Raw genomic sequence first — 16,366 nt, 5'->3', positions numbered from 1 at the left:
AACCTGATTATTTATTGGGTTGTAGGAGGGGGGGTTCGGTACCTTTTTGTTCGGTTTTTTGTCTAAACCGAAAATCAAACCAAAGTTACTATTCGATTCGATTCGGTTCGATTTTTCTTTTAGTTTTTTTCGGTTCAGTTTGACTTCGATTCGATTTTTGTAAGTTTGGTTCAAATTCGGTTCGATATATATATATATATATATATATATATATATATATATATATGAGGTATTCATCAATTTCCCCCCTGAACTATTGGCCAATTTTCTCCCTCAACTTTAATTTTAGCCAATTTCCCCCCTCAACTCTCATAATTAGTCAATTTCCCCCCTCAACTTTAATTTGGTCAATTTCCCCCATCAACTCCCATAATTAGTCAATTTGCACCCTACTGTTAATTTTTTAATTTGATCATAATTAAACAAGTGTGTGTAAGAAACTAAATAAGATGTATGTTAATCATTTTGCTATGTCTTTATCCTATTACAAATAGATTAAAATTTAGAATTTTACAATTTATCATAGATAGTATTATTAGTCATAATAAATCAGTATGAAGTAATTTTATTTGATTTTTTACTATACAAAATTGATAACGAAAAGGATTGATGTGTACATTTTTGTATGTGAATACAATTTTCTTTACAAAAGTGAAAACTAAGTTCAAGTAAATTGCGGAGAATCGAGCTTTAGTGCAAAAAAGGCTAGTCAATTCATAATTTTCGACTCCTTATTAAGAATAACCCATTTTATTGAAATAGGTCTGATCCATGAGTTTAGGATTATTATTTCTTCTTCTACATGCTTTAAACCTGATTCATAACATTTTCTTATAATCAACCCATATCACATACTAATTGTATTATGTTTTTGTACATTTTACCCTATATTATGCTCGTGAGTTTATGTTAATTTTAGTACTTTGTTGGAAGTTATTAGAAAGATTGAAAGAAAAAAAAAGAATAGATGGAAAATTAAAAAAAAAATTAACAGTAGGGTGCAAATTGACTAATTATGAGAGTTGAGGGGGAAATTGGCCAAATTAAAGTTGAGGGGGGAAATTGACTAATTATGAGAGTTGAGAGGGGAAATTGGCCAAAATTAAAGTTGAGGGGGAGAATTAGCCAATGATCACAAGTTCAAGGGGGAATTGATGAATACCTCTCTCTCTCTCTCTCTCTCTCTCTCTCTCTCTCTCTCTCTCTCTCTCTCTCTCTCTCTCTCTCTATATATATATATATATATATATATATGTGTGTGTGTGTGTGTGTATATGTGTGCAGAGGCGGAGCCACAGTGGGGTCAATGGGGTGGCACGACCCCTTGGAAGCCATGGAAATAACCTTAGAGGTCCCTTGGAGCTGCTGGTGCGATCCCTTAAAGTTGCTGGTGCGACCTCTTGGAGCTGCTGCATTTTTCTGGGTTTCTTCTGGTTTTCGTTCGGTTTGGCGGAAGAGGAAGACGAAGACGTTCTCTCTCTTCCTTTCACACCACGTGACCACACACTCTTCTTATTTAATTTTTTTTCTTAGTTTCTCTCCAATCAAATTTGTACAGCTAGCATCAAATTGCTTGCTTTGTGTAAAAAGCCATGGGCTGTCAGTTCGGTTCGTGTGTCAAGTTGAAGATGTCACCATTAAGTCTTGGTGCAGATTGCAAAGTTCCCATGCGTCCACATCCACATATTTGACATAAATTAATGGTAATGATGTGTGTGCCCTTTCCACATCCACATATTTAACAACTTTATTTCTCTTTATATTCAACATAAATTAATATGATCTCTAAAAAATATTATTATGAACCACCATATTGACATCAGAATTTTATGTTTATTATGAACCATCCAACCCAATTTTATGTTTATTTTTTGTTGTCAGGGAAAGTGAAGGCACCTTTCAGTATGGTAACTATCGGCGAGAGGCTGATCACGCTATCCTACCAAGACCCGATGAAATGACGATATGCATGCCGTTTCTGTTAAAAAAAAACTTCGCGCTGCGCGCGCTATCCTTGTTGACCCCCCAAACATTATTTCCTGGATCCGCCACTGTATGTGTGTGTATATATATATATATGTATATGTATGTATATTTTTTTTTCTCAATAAGTACTAACACCGTTGCATGGTACACTATATCACTAATGCATGCATTGTTGAAACTTCGAAGGGAGGGAAGATGCATGTTTATTCCATTACCAAAAATATGGGAAGACGCATACATTCCAGTACCAAAAATGAAACTAATAATGGATGAGCGTGGAGGAATGCCAAAACCAAAACGGAGATAACCCGGGAAACTTTCCTCTTTTCTCTCCTTGTGAGAGTTCTTCCCTTTGTTTGAAGGTGCTTCTCACCATATTGTGTGAGTGATTTCCCGATCGTGCTTCCGTTTGGTGCCACTGATCCTAGCTGTAGCTGAGATCAGTGGTGGTTTTTTGTATTTGTTTTTTCTTTCTTCTCCCCTTCCATCTGCTGATGGTCTTTTACCTTTTCCTCTAGTTTTTCTGCTTTTGTTTTTCTTTCTTCTCCCCTTCCATCTGCTGATGGTTCTTCTCCTTTTCCTTTCTGGCTTTTCCCATCCCTCAACCCCCATAGGTATCCCCTTTCATGGCCCTTCCGTGCTTTGTTTTTCAGCCATGGTTTCTGTAGAGTTCGTGTGTAGAGTTTTGGTGTTGTATCCGGCTCGGGTGTTTCCCACATCACCACGTTCTCCTTGTTGTCTGCCGTTCGCAGCAATGTTGCTCGAGATTTTCTTAGAGCTTCTTTCCGATGGTTGGCTTCTCTCTCGCCGACTATCTCTTGTTGATGGCTATGTGCAGGTGGTGCCTGTGGAGGTGATGATCAGCGGTGTATGGAGGATTGGATGACTGACTACTTCTCAGATTGGCGGTGGAGAGCACAATGGATGTTTATTGGATGTTCGTTTTTGTTTGGGCTTCACTGTTGTTGAGCTCATTTTATGCGTTTCCTTTGTTTTTAGGCCTGTTCTTTGTTTGTTTCTCGGAATAATTTAGGCATTTGTTTTGTTTCTAAGTTTGTGTTTGTTTTAATAAAAACTCCTTGATGGCGATCCTTTTGGATCCCACTTTCCAAAAAAAAAATAAAAATGATACTAATAATTGTATCAAGCTAAGCTAACATGGATAACCAAACATAATTAAAATGCATGGTCATATAAGGCACTGACCTCAAATAATTGTAATGCAAAAACTAAATTCTAATAATTATATGCAATGGGAAATTAACATAGAATCCATTTCATACCGTGTATTTGTTAAGCAATTGGCTCCTGCCAAAATCCATTTCATCTTAAGCAGTTGGCAATAAAAAACAATAACAAATCCTTAAACTAATTGCACATGTACACAATGTAATGTATTAGTTAGTAAGGGTTAGTTAAGTATCATAAAACTCGTTTAAATGGGTTTAGAATTCGGTTCAATTCGGTTTAGTTCGGTTTTCGAACTATTGAAATCGAAACCGAGCCAATATAATCCAGTTCGGTTTGATTTTTTTTAATCCGGTTCGGTGTTCAGTTTGATTATTTTTCGGTTTTCGGTTTTTCAAACCTACCCTATTGGGTTGGGTTGGGTTGATGTTTGCTTCAAGCCAAATCCAATCTGATTTCTAGCTCAAATTGCTCATGCACGTATTACCCGTCCTACTTCATATTATATAAGCTAGATACGAGTTTTGGAGGCCATACTTGAGTTTGTTGTTGCTTTTCATTTGAACAATGAACAATAATGTTGCTTTTACTTTACTTTTGGTTAAAACGTTGGTATTGTCTTGCCATTTAATTTCAACTTTGTGTGGTTGAAACTTTTGAAATGTGTTCCACACTATTTGGTTTATTCTTTTTATGGATGGTGATGTGTAAAATTGAATTTTAAATAGTTTCGCGTTATTTGGTTCAAAATTTGAGATTTATCTTATAAAAAAATGTGTTAGAAGATTGAATTTGGTAAAATTGGACAAACCCAAGTAAGCCTGAACCCAACTTAAACCCGAACTTGAGTAAAACCCCATGAACCCAAACCCGAATTAGGAATGTTGGGTTAGGATTGAGTTGACCATCTAACCCGCTCAAGTCCCCCGAGTTGCACCCCTACTCACAAGTGTATTTTCTTTTTCTAAATATAAAAAGTTTGGAGTGCATAATGAAAATTTTGAAATGCTAATAACAATTCTTAAAATTTAAAAATGTATTTAATAAGGGCAACAATGACGAGAGCGCAAGCATAATGAAAGTTGATTCTTGATTCATTCTTTGATTCTTGCTTTCTTTGGTGGAGATCATGTTGCTATTTGATGGATTTGTGGTGTATTATTGTTGATTGTTGATTTGTTCATCTTCGATTGTCGATGTGTTGATTCTTGCAAAGTTGATGATTTTGTCTGTTGCTAGAATTTCTAGTTGATTTGGTGTGTTCATATAAAAATGGTTATTGTTGCTCAGTTAGCTCTTACTCAGTCATCGATCTCTTCGTTGATTCCCAGTGTTGGAAACACTGTGACTGTAAAACTTGATGATTCCAATTATGTTACATGGAATTTTCAAATGGAACTCTTGTTAGATGGATATGGAATTCTTGGGTTTGTTACTGGTTCCATACCTTGTCCAAACAAATATGTAGAGTCTGATTTTGCAAATGAGACTGTTGAAAATCCACCAGTGATTGCTGATGCTTTTAAGGTTTGGAAGATTCATGACAAAGCTTTAATGACTCTTATCACTGACACATTATCAACTGATGCTGTATCCTCTGTTATTGGTTGTCAAACTTCTAGAGAAATGTGGACTGATCTCAAAGAAAGATTCTCTAATATGACAAGAACCAGTATTGGTCAAATGAAAATTGATTTACAGAATATCAAAAAGGGACCAGAATCTATTGATTTATATCTGCAATGGATTAAACATTGTAGAGACCAACTTCCGGCTGTGGGTGTGTTGTCTTATGAATTGTTGGGCATCCCTACACAATTTATACCAAGAACAAAAGTGTGTGCAATGTGCATGTTCTGTTGTCAGCCTAATGTTCGATTGTTTATACTATTTTTGCAACAAGGGCGGTGTCAACCCACTTTCACAATGTAATGATGATACGCAGAGTTGAGAGATCAACAGGTTTCAAGGGAATAAAAAACACTTTTTTCCCTGTTGCAGGTATAGCAGCTCCTGCCTCTCACGAACCCCTTTTTCTTTTTCTTCTTTTATTGGTTAATAAGTAACTTTATTGCCTAATGCATGAACGCTGGTGGAAATATGGGTGTTTTATGACAGATTAAACTGCAAGGCCATAATTATCATCTTAACTTACATAAAATTGGGTGTATATTGAGTTAAAATTTACATAAAATCGAGTATATATATAAGTTACATGAAATTAGATAGAACTCTGTATAATTGTCTTTCTTGTCACGTGAAAATAGATGTATGAAGTATACATTCGGTTTTATTTACGTTTCGTAATTCATTCAAATAAAATGGATGACAAAATAAGTTATGCTTTGGATGGTAATGGAATATCATAAAGTGTGTCACATGAAACAAGCACTGGTAAAGGCTGGCTAGACACGAACAGAGGTTACATGTTTTCCTGGATACATGTCCGTATGGGCTGTGCGATTCCACTGGATACAAACAGAGGTTACATCAGTAAACATTTTTAGCTCTCTCTCTCTCTCTCTCCCCCATATACATGATAGGTTTGTTAAGTTTTCAAATAGAGATATGACATGCCTGCGCATTGTTTCAACACGGAAGCACCCAAAATCTGAATTGCTTTTTCTGCATTCCTAACTTCCTCCTGTTCAAATGTGCCAAATATGCACAGTAGTTACTTACCTGGGCAAGCAATGGCTAAGATCAAACCCGGAAGACCCACACCGCTCCCCACATCTACAAGGCGGAGGTTTTCGGACGAAGGGCTACAGTGATCTTTTCATGATTTTCTGCAATTCCCACTTTAATAGTGGAAACTTTAATGCTTGTACAAAGATATGCCTATGTTTTGATCACCTATTGTATTGCCTCTGATAGCTACTTGTAGCCCCACTTTTGATTGTGCGTGTTTAAGATGAAATGACAAATACATTGGAGAAGGAGAATCATTGGTTATTTTATTGTACAAAAATTTCCACAAGTATTGAATAGTCTATTTTCAATCTTGTCCATTTATTCTTTACTATTCATCATTACGTACTGTTGTACCATAAAGTCACAGAAGGTGGGAAACAAAGTATGAACAAGTGGGAAACAGAAGGTGAGAAATAAAGCATCAACAAGTGCGAAACAAAGGCCTTAAATCAAGGAGAAGGTGGGAAATAAAGTATCAACTAGTGCCTTAAATTAAGGAGAAGGTGGGAAATTAAGTATCAACTAGTGTCTTTTAATTTTTTAATATTTTTTTATCAAATGATAGTGGTGTGTAGAAAATATTAAAAAATTAAAAAAAATGAGAAAACAGTAATTTAGGGTGTTTGAATATAATCTTTCTTGTATAAATATTTTTCACAATTATTGGATATTTTATTTATACTTTTCTCCGTTCATTTTGAACTACACTTGCGCAGCTTTCCTTTTGCTCCAAAATCAAAATCCTAAAGAAACTCTTTCGTGCTTCAATTGTCTCTTGGTTGATTTAGTTGAATTAAGATGGAGGGTGACAGAATCAGGTGCTTGAAGAAACTCTTTCGTGCTTTAATTGTGGTGTTCACTTTACTGCAATGTGCTGTCAACCCTTCCCTTTCGCTTGGATTCAAAAATATTTCTTCGGAAGGAGTGGTGAGGTGCTTTGAGAGGGAAAGAGAAGCACTCCTTGCTTTCAAGCACGGCCTCGTGGATCACTACAATCTCCTCTCTTCGTGGGGAAGAGAAGAACACAAGCAAGATTGTTGCAAATGGGTCGGCGTCCACTGCAGCAACCGAACCAACCATGTTACTCAACTTCATCTTGGGTGGGATCCCTTGAGTGTATCTTACTCACATCAACAGAAAGGAGACCCGCAGTTCATCAATTATTTTTTGCAAGGTAAGAAGATGAGTCCTAAATTGATTGAGTTGCAGCGTTTGAAATATTTGGACCTCTCATGGATAAACTTCAATGGGACCCGACTTCCATATTTCATTGGTTCTCTTTTTAATTTAAGACACCTCGATCTCTCTTCTGCTTCTTTTGGTGGTCGATTTCCAAGTCAAGTTGGAAACCTTACCCACTTGCAATATCTTGATCTCAGTTGGAATGACTTTAACAGTGTAGAAAATCTGAAATCATGGCTCCCTCTTCTTTCTTCTTTAACATATTTGGGTCTGAGTAGAACCAATCTCAGTAATGCTCATGACTGGCTGGAAATAGTTAGTAAGCTCCCTAAACTTACAAACTTGACGTTACGGAGGTGTGGTCTTCCTTCTCCTGTAATCCATTCCAGTACTCTTTTTAACATAAATTCTTCAAAATCTCTTGCTCATGTTGACCTCTCTGACAACCAATGCACTTCTCCTTCAATATATTTATGGTTGTCAAACTACAATGCTAGCCTTGTCTTTCTTGGCCTCGATAACAGCAGTTTAACTGGTTTAATTCCCAGTGTCATTGAAAACTTGACCTCTCTTGTCTATCTATCTCTCTCTGATAACAAATTTGACGTGGTGAATCCGCATTCTTTTTCCAGCTTATGCAGTTTGCAATCACTGGTCCTTGGCAATAATAGCCTGAGTGGACAATTTTCCGAGTTTGTTCAAATGTTGTCTACATGTGCTCAAAACTCATTAGAGTCTCTGTACCTCTCTGACAATCATCTTTCTGGATCAATTCCTAATCTTACAAACTTTTCATCGTTGAAAGCATTATCCCTCTATGGAAATCAATTGAGTGGAACAATACCTGAAAGCATTGGGCAACTGTCTAATCTGGAGGAATTATCTCTCTATGGAAATCAATTGAGTGGAACAATACCTGAAAGTATTGGGCAACTGTCTAATCTGGAGTATATGTACTTGGGTACGAATGATCTGGAAGGTGTGGTTTCGGAAACCCATTTCTCTCAACTCTCCAGATTACAGCTTTTGGATTTGTCCTCTAACTCGCTAGTTTTAAGCTTCAATTCTAATTGGGTTCCTCCATTTAAATTGAAGTATATATATTTGGGGTCTTGCAAAATGGGTCCGTATTTTCCAAAATGGCTTCAAACTCAGAATCAGTATTCATACCTCGATATTTCTAATGCTGGAATTGTGGATATCCTTCCAAGCTGGTTTTGGGGTACGACTCGTTACGCGAAATTTATCAGTCTTTCCAATAACAAAATTGGAGAAATGTTTGCAAGTTCGACAATGAATTTTACATATTACCCTCAAATACAATTGAGTTCGAACCAAATCGAAGGTCCAATTCCCTCAACTCTATCGCATGCCATCTTTGGATCTCTCTAATAACAACATTTCAGGGTCAATTTCTATCTTCTGTGAAGCATACGAGAGTTTAATGTTTCTTAATCTCTCAAACAACAATCTCTCCGGAGAGCTTCCACAATGCTGGACACATTTTGACAATCTAGTCATGCTTGATTTGAGTTACAATGCTTTTTCTGGCAAAATTCCATCCACGGTGGGCTCACTATATCGCATGGAAACATTGAAATTAAGAAGCAACAGATTTGTTGGCGAGTTTCCTTCATCCTTCAATAATTGCACCAGTTTAGAAGTTCTTGATGTTGGATACAATCAATTATCAGGACCCATACCAAAATGGTTAGGGGTTAGCCTTCAGAAATTGGTTGTCCTGATGCTTTCCTCTAATAACTTCAACGGAAGCATGCCATCTGAACTATGCCGTCTAACAAACATTCAAAACTTGGATGTGTCTGCGAATAACATCTCTGGAACAATACCAAAATGCCTCAGCAATTTTACTGTTTTGGCACAAAAGGGAAACTCTTCTCCGACCCTTGGACATTGGTACATGATATATGGTACTCCCTATTTGGTTAGTTATATGGATGATGCAACATTTATATGGAAGGGAAGAATGTACTTGTACAAAAACACGTTGGGACTTGTGAAGAGAATTGATTTCTCGAGCAATAGATTAACGGGGGAGATTCCAAGTGAAATCACGGATCTTGTTGGGTTAGTTTCTTTAAACCTGTCGAGAAACGGATTGACAGGTGAGTTACCTGCAAAGATTGGAAAGTTGCAATCATTGGATGCCCTTGATTTGTCAAGAAACCAGATAGATGGCATAATTCCAACAAGCCTTGCTCAGATATATGGTCTTAGTGTCTTGAACTTGTCATACAACAACTTTATTGGCAAAATTCCAACTGGCACTCAGCTCCAAAGTTTTGATCCCTCTGATTATGGTGGAAATCCTCAGCTGTGCGGACCTCCACTTCCAAAGATGTGTGGTGATCAACACGAAACTCCGATCTCGAGCAACGAAGAAGAAAAGGATGAGCCTATAACATGGGGATTTTACGTCAGCATGGCGCTTGGCTTTATTGTTGGATTTTGGGGAGTTTGTGGCAGTCTGATTTTTGTGAGGTCATGGAGATACTCGTACTTCAGGTTCTTGAATGTCTTGAATGATTGGTTTTATGCGAGGGTGATTTCAATCAAGCAGCACTTCAATTAAGCAATGGTATGTAAATGTGATTTTATTTGTCTTTCTTAAATTAAGCAATAAGCATGCATCTATTCGTAAAGTCATTCGGATTAATTTCACTGTCTTCTTAAAAACCTAACTACATGTGCTTGTTTATTTTTATCTACAGCATCTTCTGAGACAGTGTAGACGGCTTCACTTCACTGAAAGAGCTTCCACGGACCATTATCTGTACAAGTTTTCAAAGTATTGAGTTGTCATAATAAAGAACTTTACTACTAAATCTCCTTGACAGATGATTTGTTAGTGTTAATTGTTTGTAAGAAGTTTATGTTTGTGTTTACGTTATCAAGACCTTTCTGCAGTATATGTTTTGATTCATGATATAAACTAAAGAAATTCAGTTAATTCAGGACTACATATGATTGTTTTGTTCGTCGTAAATTTTAGTTCAATGGATTGGTTGCAGTCTTGTGCATATGTCTATCAATGATTAGACAACGTTTAACAAACTAATTACTATTATTTTTCATCAGAAATGATACACCAGGAATCCTATATGCTTTCTGCACACAAAGTACAAGCTTATGAATGACATCCTCCCTACCAGTGTTTTTTTACAACTTTCTATTTTTTCTTTCTATTTTGTCAAAGTAATTCATATACTCGAATCATTTGACCCACGGGAAATCAAATCAAATAAACAATTCAAATACAATATATACTGCTGGAAAATGACAAAATCTAATACCGTGGAAATGATGAAGCTTTGGCTATAGTGGTTTTAAACCTTATGATCGATCGACGGCTATATAAGCTGAGAGCCAAACCGAGAGAAGTGGCAAGCTAGGCACCTGGTCGAGCGGCCTGGAGTTTCACTTCTATCCAGCTGCTTTGCTCATTTTGGATTCAAGCATAGTACCCTCCTTAATTGCTGCTTCAGCTTCACTGTCCATTCCAAGGGCCGAAAGGGCAACAGCCTGAAGATAACATGCAATGTGCCAAACTGGGGAAACTACTTGTGCTTGCATTGCATCTTTTATAGCTTCCTGGGGCTTGTCACTCATGAGATAAGACAAACTACGCCGGTCAAAAATTGTTGGAGAAACCATTGTTCCAACTCCAATGAACTGCAAGCGTAATAGAACTGTTTAAATAAATTACCAAATGCAGAGAAAGCAGCAGTTAAAAAGGATTTACTAATTTTTCTTTTCTTTCAGTTTTGTTCTTTTTATTGGTCATGCAAGTAGAGTTACTAGGTTCAGGTACTCTAAGGTACCTTAAACTACCAATTTTCGCAACATACGTCGTTCATTGACTGATTAAAAATACCTTAAACTATCAATTTCATTTCTTCAATTCTTCCTATCATGAATCAGAAGATAAAATGTAACGATCGTGTTCTGACCGGAAATCTAACGCCAAACAAAAATTTCGTACGAAGCTGTGTTTGGTAATTTATTTTAACAGGTCAGATAAAGAACATCCTATTGAAGGCCAAATTCGGATATCAGTATGAACATGAAAGCAACTCTTATCAAACCTCTACTCAGAATTTCCCGCGAGTATCATAATAGGAACCTAACCTGTGAATAACACTCAATTGTGGTTCTGATGTCCTAGTGCTTAAAAGCAGAATCCCCCCCTTTTCTTTGAATCTTATGATTCCTGCATTTGGTCAGTCCACATTTGAACGAGCGCTGAGAAGGCTAAATATATATATATATATATATATATATATATATATATATATTCACACACAAAACACAACTTATTAGATAGTTCTCCATTAATTAAACAAAATAAAGAACCTCATTTGTCATTCCATTGTCTTTATAGCCGATATTCTCTAGGATCTCATGTATAGCGGTCATATCCCTTCTTGAGCAGGCATCACCGAGTTGTGAAAGAGAAGACCAGAAGGTACCATGTGGGATACCCATCAAAACAAAAGAAGGAACCTGCAGAGGTAAGTAAAAAGAAATAAAGGAGGTCCAGGATACAGCCACCAGCATCATGTTAAGCATCTATATATGATTAAACTACAATATCTATATATGATTAAACTACTACGATGGTGTAGATCTGAGTGCTTCTAATTGGCACCCAACAGGTATAGTATCACTGAAAACCCTTGTAGTTAACTACCCTCAAATTTGGGGCATAAGAGATTGATATTTTATAGAGTATCATTCACCATGAAAGACACTAAACAAAGGTGTAGCTCTCTCAAGTCCTCATTAATAACAAATTAGAGTCATGTCCTTTTTCCAAGTTTTCAAATATTTCTGCTTGGTACAAGGTTCAGTATTAATACAACTAATGAATCGGTTGATAGTTAGATACGAACTTACACAAATAGCTCAGATTGAGTCCAGTGAAAAGAAGATAACATATGAATATATTGCTTACAAGACTGCCCTAAAATATAGATCTAGAAACAATTGTGTGAAGATTTTAAACAGTCAAACTATGCTCCCCGGGTAAAGTTGGGAATATAATGCTTAATTAGAGAAACAGAGGAGAGAACTAACCTCAGTCTCTTTCTGAAGAGGAGTCAAAGAAGCAACTAATGACTTTGGATTTGGTCGCTCTCAGGGTTCAGATTGTAAACATTGTGTAGCCAACCATGCCAACTCAGTACCATCGTCATTAGAAAGCTGTCCTTCCAAGCAAGAAGGCCGAAAGGGCAGCACCCTGAAGATAAGATACAATGTGCCAAACTGGGGAAACTACTTGTGCTTGCATTGCATCTTTGAGAGGTTCCTGAGGCTTGTCGCTCATGAGATAAGATAAACTACGACGGGCAAAAATTGTTGGAGAAACCATCGTTTCAGCATCAATGAACTGCAAGCGAAAGAAAACTGTAAGCGACGATAACAAATGTAGATAAAACAGCAATCAAAGATTTATCAAGTTTTTTTTTCTTTTCAGTTTTGTTCTTGTTATTGGTCATGCAAGTAGAGTTACTAGGTTCAGGTACTTTAAGGTACCTTAAACTACCAATTTTCGCAAAATACGTCTTTCCTAACTGATTAAAAATGCTCCTCTCTACATTCAGGGAAGAAAAAAGAAAGTGCTCAACAATCTACACAGTATAGCAGTCCAAGAGCATTCCTCAATCACATTTTCTGCAGCTTTTTACAATCGCAACCTTGGCTTCGTCGTCAACAATCAAATACCAAAACATTTGTAATTACAGAGTGGTAACTACACAAGCAGAGAAAACTAACCAAAACCTCACTCGCATTATCATTTTGCTAAAAAGACATGAACAAAATCGTTGAAATGCGAAAACAAAGTATACCAAACTAGTCCAGTTACACAACCCACATTCATTCTACAACTAACAATTGTAAATCGAACACGAAATGGAAAGACCCCAAAATTTGTGAGCTCGAATTGCAGGTCTGAGAAATTAAATTGTGAACCAAGAGATTAAGTTTTGATTTTCTCGCTACCCTTTTTGTAACAAGATCAAAGTTTGATTTCTGAAGATGAAATTGCGGGAAGAAACAGGAACTTACAGGATCGAGAGCGTTGGGCTCGGGGCCGTAATCAGCAGTAAAGAGGAAGTAGGCAGCAATGCAGTGGCCACCATGGTCGTCCTCCTCACCAGCCTTTCGGTTTTTGAGGGTTTTTCATTGTTGGGATGGGTAGAAAGTAGAAGATGGCAAATTTACCAGATTCAAACTTCGAGAAATCTAAACTATCTATTAATAAAATATTATTTATAACAAAAAAAAATTAATAAAATTACTACTATATCTTTTAATACAAAACTGAAAAAAGAAAACATTAGAAAAAAAAACAATGTGAGCGTTAAAGTAATTTTGTACAAACAAAGTTTTACCTTTTTTTTTTAAATCTTACAGTTATGTTACTTTATCAATACCCGGTAAACTCACTCTCGCTCGTTCTCTCTTTTTCCTCTCTTAAAAATACTAAAAACAAATAGTTAAAAAATATATAAAGTATATTTCTCAGGGCTTTTGCTAGTATAATATAGACCGTTGGAGCTACAAACAGGGGGTCCATCTAAAGTTATAATAATTGTATCTAACGGTCTCTATTAGTGGATCATGAAGATCCTCACCATTTGCTCAGGATGGGATCCAATTCCTATGAAATTAACCCACTCAGTCAGGATGTCATTGAATTAGAAAATTAATCAGTGTCGTCAATTTATGTTAGTATGCCTATGTGGCACACATGTGGACCCAATATGTTCAATAGTCAGGTGCCACATGGATTATAAAAAAAAATGGAGCGAAGGGGAGCTTGGGGCGGGGTAGCCGGTCGAAATGGAGGCGAGTCGATGTGGATTTGGGAATCACGTTTTGGTGAGAGGTGGAGGTTGGGGGATGAGGGATGCGGCTGATGGGGGCGGGGTAGGAGAGGAAGATGCGGCTGGGGTTTCTCCATTTTCTGGGCTGAAGGTTGGTATCCAAGGAGTCATGGAACATGATGATGATGATGATTTGTCCTTTTTTTGGGAGGAATGAGGATGACGATGAGTTTTTCTTTCTTTTTCTTTTTTTTTTTACTTTATTTATTTATTTATTTTTGTTTTGAAATATGTTTAAATTTGTAAACAATTTTTGGCAAATTACACGTGGGTCATGTTATATGTGGTGGGCTCACATGTGTGCCACATAAACATCTTAATAGAAATTTTAACGAAATCTAAACATAATGACAATATTGATTTGTGACACTAATATTTAGAGATAGCATTAATTGATTTTTTTAATTCAAAAACCATTTCGATTGGACCATTTGTAATAAAAATCCTTATCAATTTTGTCTCTCTAACATTGTACTATTATATAAGTTCAAGCATCTATCCTTCTGTGCAATTTAAAAGTTAAACTGTTAGACTATAGAGGTTAGCTTAGCATTATGCCAAGTGTTATGTATTAGATGTGTGCCATGTGACACGTGTATTGTAACAATTCTGAAGTTAATACAGTGAAATATTGAAAAGTTGTTTTCCCTCTCTAAATCTCTGTAAGTTTTGTTAACATGGTATCTTCGCCGATGATAGAGATTTGTACCATCTGCAAAAGTAGGGATAAAAATACTTGCAAGAGTATAAGGTAGTCATAGTATAGCAGCCCAAGTAAAATCGTTTTCCGAAATGATTGAATGAATAATTTGTATTTAAACTAATTCTTAGCTAATTATTTGAAAACAAAGACCGGAAAATGTTGATTTTATGACCTAAAATATTAAAAACGAATTTAATTAAAAATAATTAAAGAAATTGGCAAAGTAAAGAAACAAAAGAAAATAGTTTTGAAAACCAAATTATAAAAGGGATAGGGTTCCGCTGTCCCCTTAATAATCATATGTAGATTTATCAATTACTTATGAATTACCCATGCAACTGTGAATGTTAGGTTTTCCTTGTGCATATTTTACTTGTGGCATTCAAGCTAGAACCTATATCAAACATGCAATCTGTCTGTGGCATTCAGATCAAATATAAATATGCATGACTCATTATACTTTGTGAAAACTCTTTGAAAAATCATGCAACCCCTAAGACGTGGCATTCGCCCTAGGTGAACTTACAACTATTAATCACAAAATGCAATACTCAATCCTCTGGTGGCATTCCGACCGAATTGCATCCAATTACTTATCACATCTTAATGGTCGCGAATCATTAAGATACAAAGACAGTTTAAAACACAGTGATTAATAATTCAAAGTATGCATGTATAATATCATAAGCAATTAAATAAAAACTACATATTCATGCTAAGACTTAAGGCATCACCCTAGCAAACGAAAATTAGTTACTAACAATCATAAAATAAAATAGTATTAAAAACATGGATAGATAACACCTTGAAAATAAACTTCAAAAACTCTCTAGAGTAGTGTGTGCGTTTCCCTCTCCAATGTTGTGTCTCTCCCAATGGCTAAAAAGTCTTATTTATACTACTCCTAATTAAAACCCTCAAAGGAAAATGTTTTCTAAAAACTAGGAAATAAAATAATAAAAGGATAACTAAAAATTACATTCCTATTATGACAAGGAAATTTGTCTATCAAAAAAGAAGCCACGTTTCTGGACCTTCAGGGCTCCAAAACGAGTCAAATTAAAGATCAGGACCTCCTCTTCAAGTTCCAAGAACAACCCTCCAAAATCCAGCATCTTCGAGCCCAAAACTCGCAAACAAGCTCTGTAGCCCAATCTGCCAGCATTGCGTGCTGGCCATAAATTAATTCGCCACGATCAGAAACTTTGGGATTTATGAAATTTTGACATAACCTTCTTGACTGACTCACGAACCCACTCCAATTGGAATCACTCAAAAATTCCACCGTTTGATTACTTTATGCTCCAAACAATAATATGAACTCATCAGCCGACGACAGGTAACTCTTATCGGTTGACGACGATCCTTGTGCTTCCGCTAGCATTTCTCGTTGGTGTCTCTATCGCTCGTTGCTGTTGTTCACTCGTTAAAGCTAACGTCAGTGCACAAAGTCGGTGACCCTTAATTTCTTTGGGGTTTTCTGTAAGTCAGTGATTCATTCTTTGATTCTTGATTTCTTTGGTGAAGATCGTGTTGCTATTTGACGGATTTGTGGTGTATTATTGTTGATTCTTGATTTGTTCATCTTCGATTGTCGATGTGTTGATTCTTGCAAAGTTGATGATTTTGTCTGTTGCTAGAATTTCTAGTTGATTTGGTGTGTTCATATAAAAATGGTTATTGTTGCTCAGTTAGCTCTTAC

The 16,366-nt window shown here is 36.3% G+C and overlaps 2 protein-coding genes and 1 long non-coding RNA gene across 5 annotated transcripts; 2 read left to right on the top strand and 1 right to left on the bottom strand.

Moving 5' to 3' along the window:
- The first annotated feature begins 6,552 nt into the window (after positions 1–6,552).
- On the top strand, positions 6,553–10,021 carry LOC139191382 (receptor-like protein EIX2). Its single transcript, XM_070812200.1, has 2 exons — positions 6,553–9,649; positions 9,783–10,021. Exon 1 carries the CDS (start codon positions 8,420–8,422, stop codon positions 9,641–9,643), a length of 1,224 nt encoding a protein of 407 aa, XP_070668301.1. The 5' UTR covers positions 6,553–8,419; the 3' UTR covers positions 9,644–9,649; positions 9,783–10,021.
- On the top strand, positions 6,667–8,234 carry LOC139191264 (receptor-like protein EIX1). The gene is made up of 2 exons (XM_070811841.1): positions 6,667–8,029; positions 8,146–8,234. The coding sequence occupies exons 1-2, from the start codon at positions 6,667–6,669 to the stop codon at positions 8,232–8,234; spliced, it is 1,452 nt and encodes a 483-aa protein (XP_070667942.1).
- Positions 9,648–13,319, bottom strand: LOC139187626 (uncharacterized). Of its 3 annotated transcripts, XR_011575416.1 has the most exons (6): positions 13,141–13,310; positions 12,148–12,460; positions 11,425–11,574; positions 11,200–11,313; positions 10,365–10,743; positions 9,648–9,842 (listed from the first exon to the last, which is right to left on the bottom strand). It is a non-coding gene; the product is annotated as an uncharacterized lncRNA (long non-coding RNA). The 3 variants fall into 3 exon arrangements; XR_011575417.1 differs by lacking the exon at positions 9,648–9,842 and having other exon boundaries at positions 10,117–10,743; positions 11,200–11,281; positions 13,141–13,319; XR_011575415.1 differs by lacking the exon at positions 9,648–9,842 and having other exon boundaries at positions 10,117–10,743.
- Positions 13,320–16,366: the final 3,047 nt, after the last annotated feature.

This window comes from Malus domestica, chromosome 14, assembly GCF_042453785.1.
Source record: "Malus domestica chromosome 14, GDT2T_hap1".
In the NCBI taxonomy this organism is placed as follows: Eukaryota; Viridiplantae; Streptophyta; class Magnoliopsida; order Rosales; family Rosaceae; genus Malus; species Malus domestica.
This window is presented reverse-complemented; position numbering and strand designations above follow the sequence as displayed.

Coding starts and splice junctions, on each gene's coding strand:
- LOC139191264 (XM_070811841.1), top strand. CDS start 6,667: ATGGAGGGTGACAGAATCAGGTGCTTGAAGAAACTCTTTCGTGCTTTA. Junction 8,030..8,145: donor GGGTACGAATGATCTGGAAG/GTGTGGTTTCGG, acceptor TTTAAATTGAAG/TATATATATTTGGGGTCTTG.
- LOC139191382 (XM_070812200.1), top strand. CDS start 8,420: ATGCCATCTTTGGATCTCTCTAATAACAACATTTCAGGGTCAATTTCT.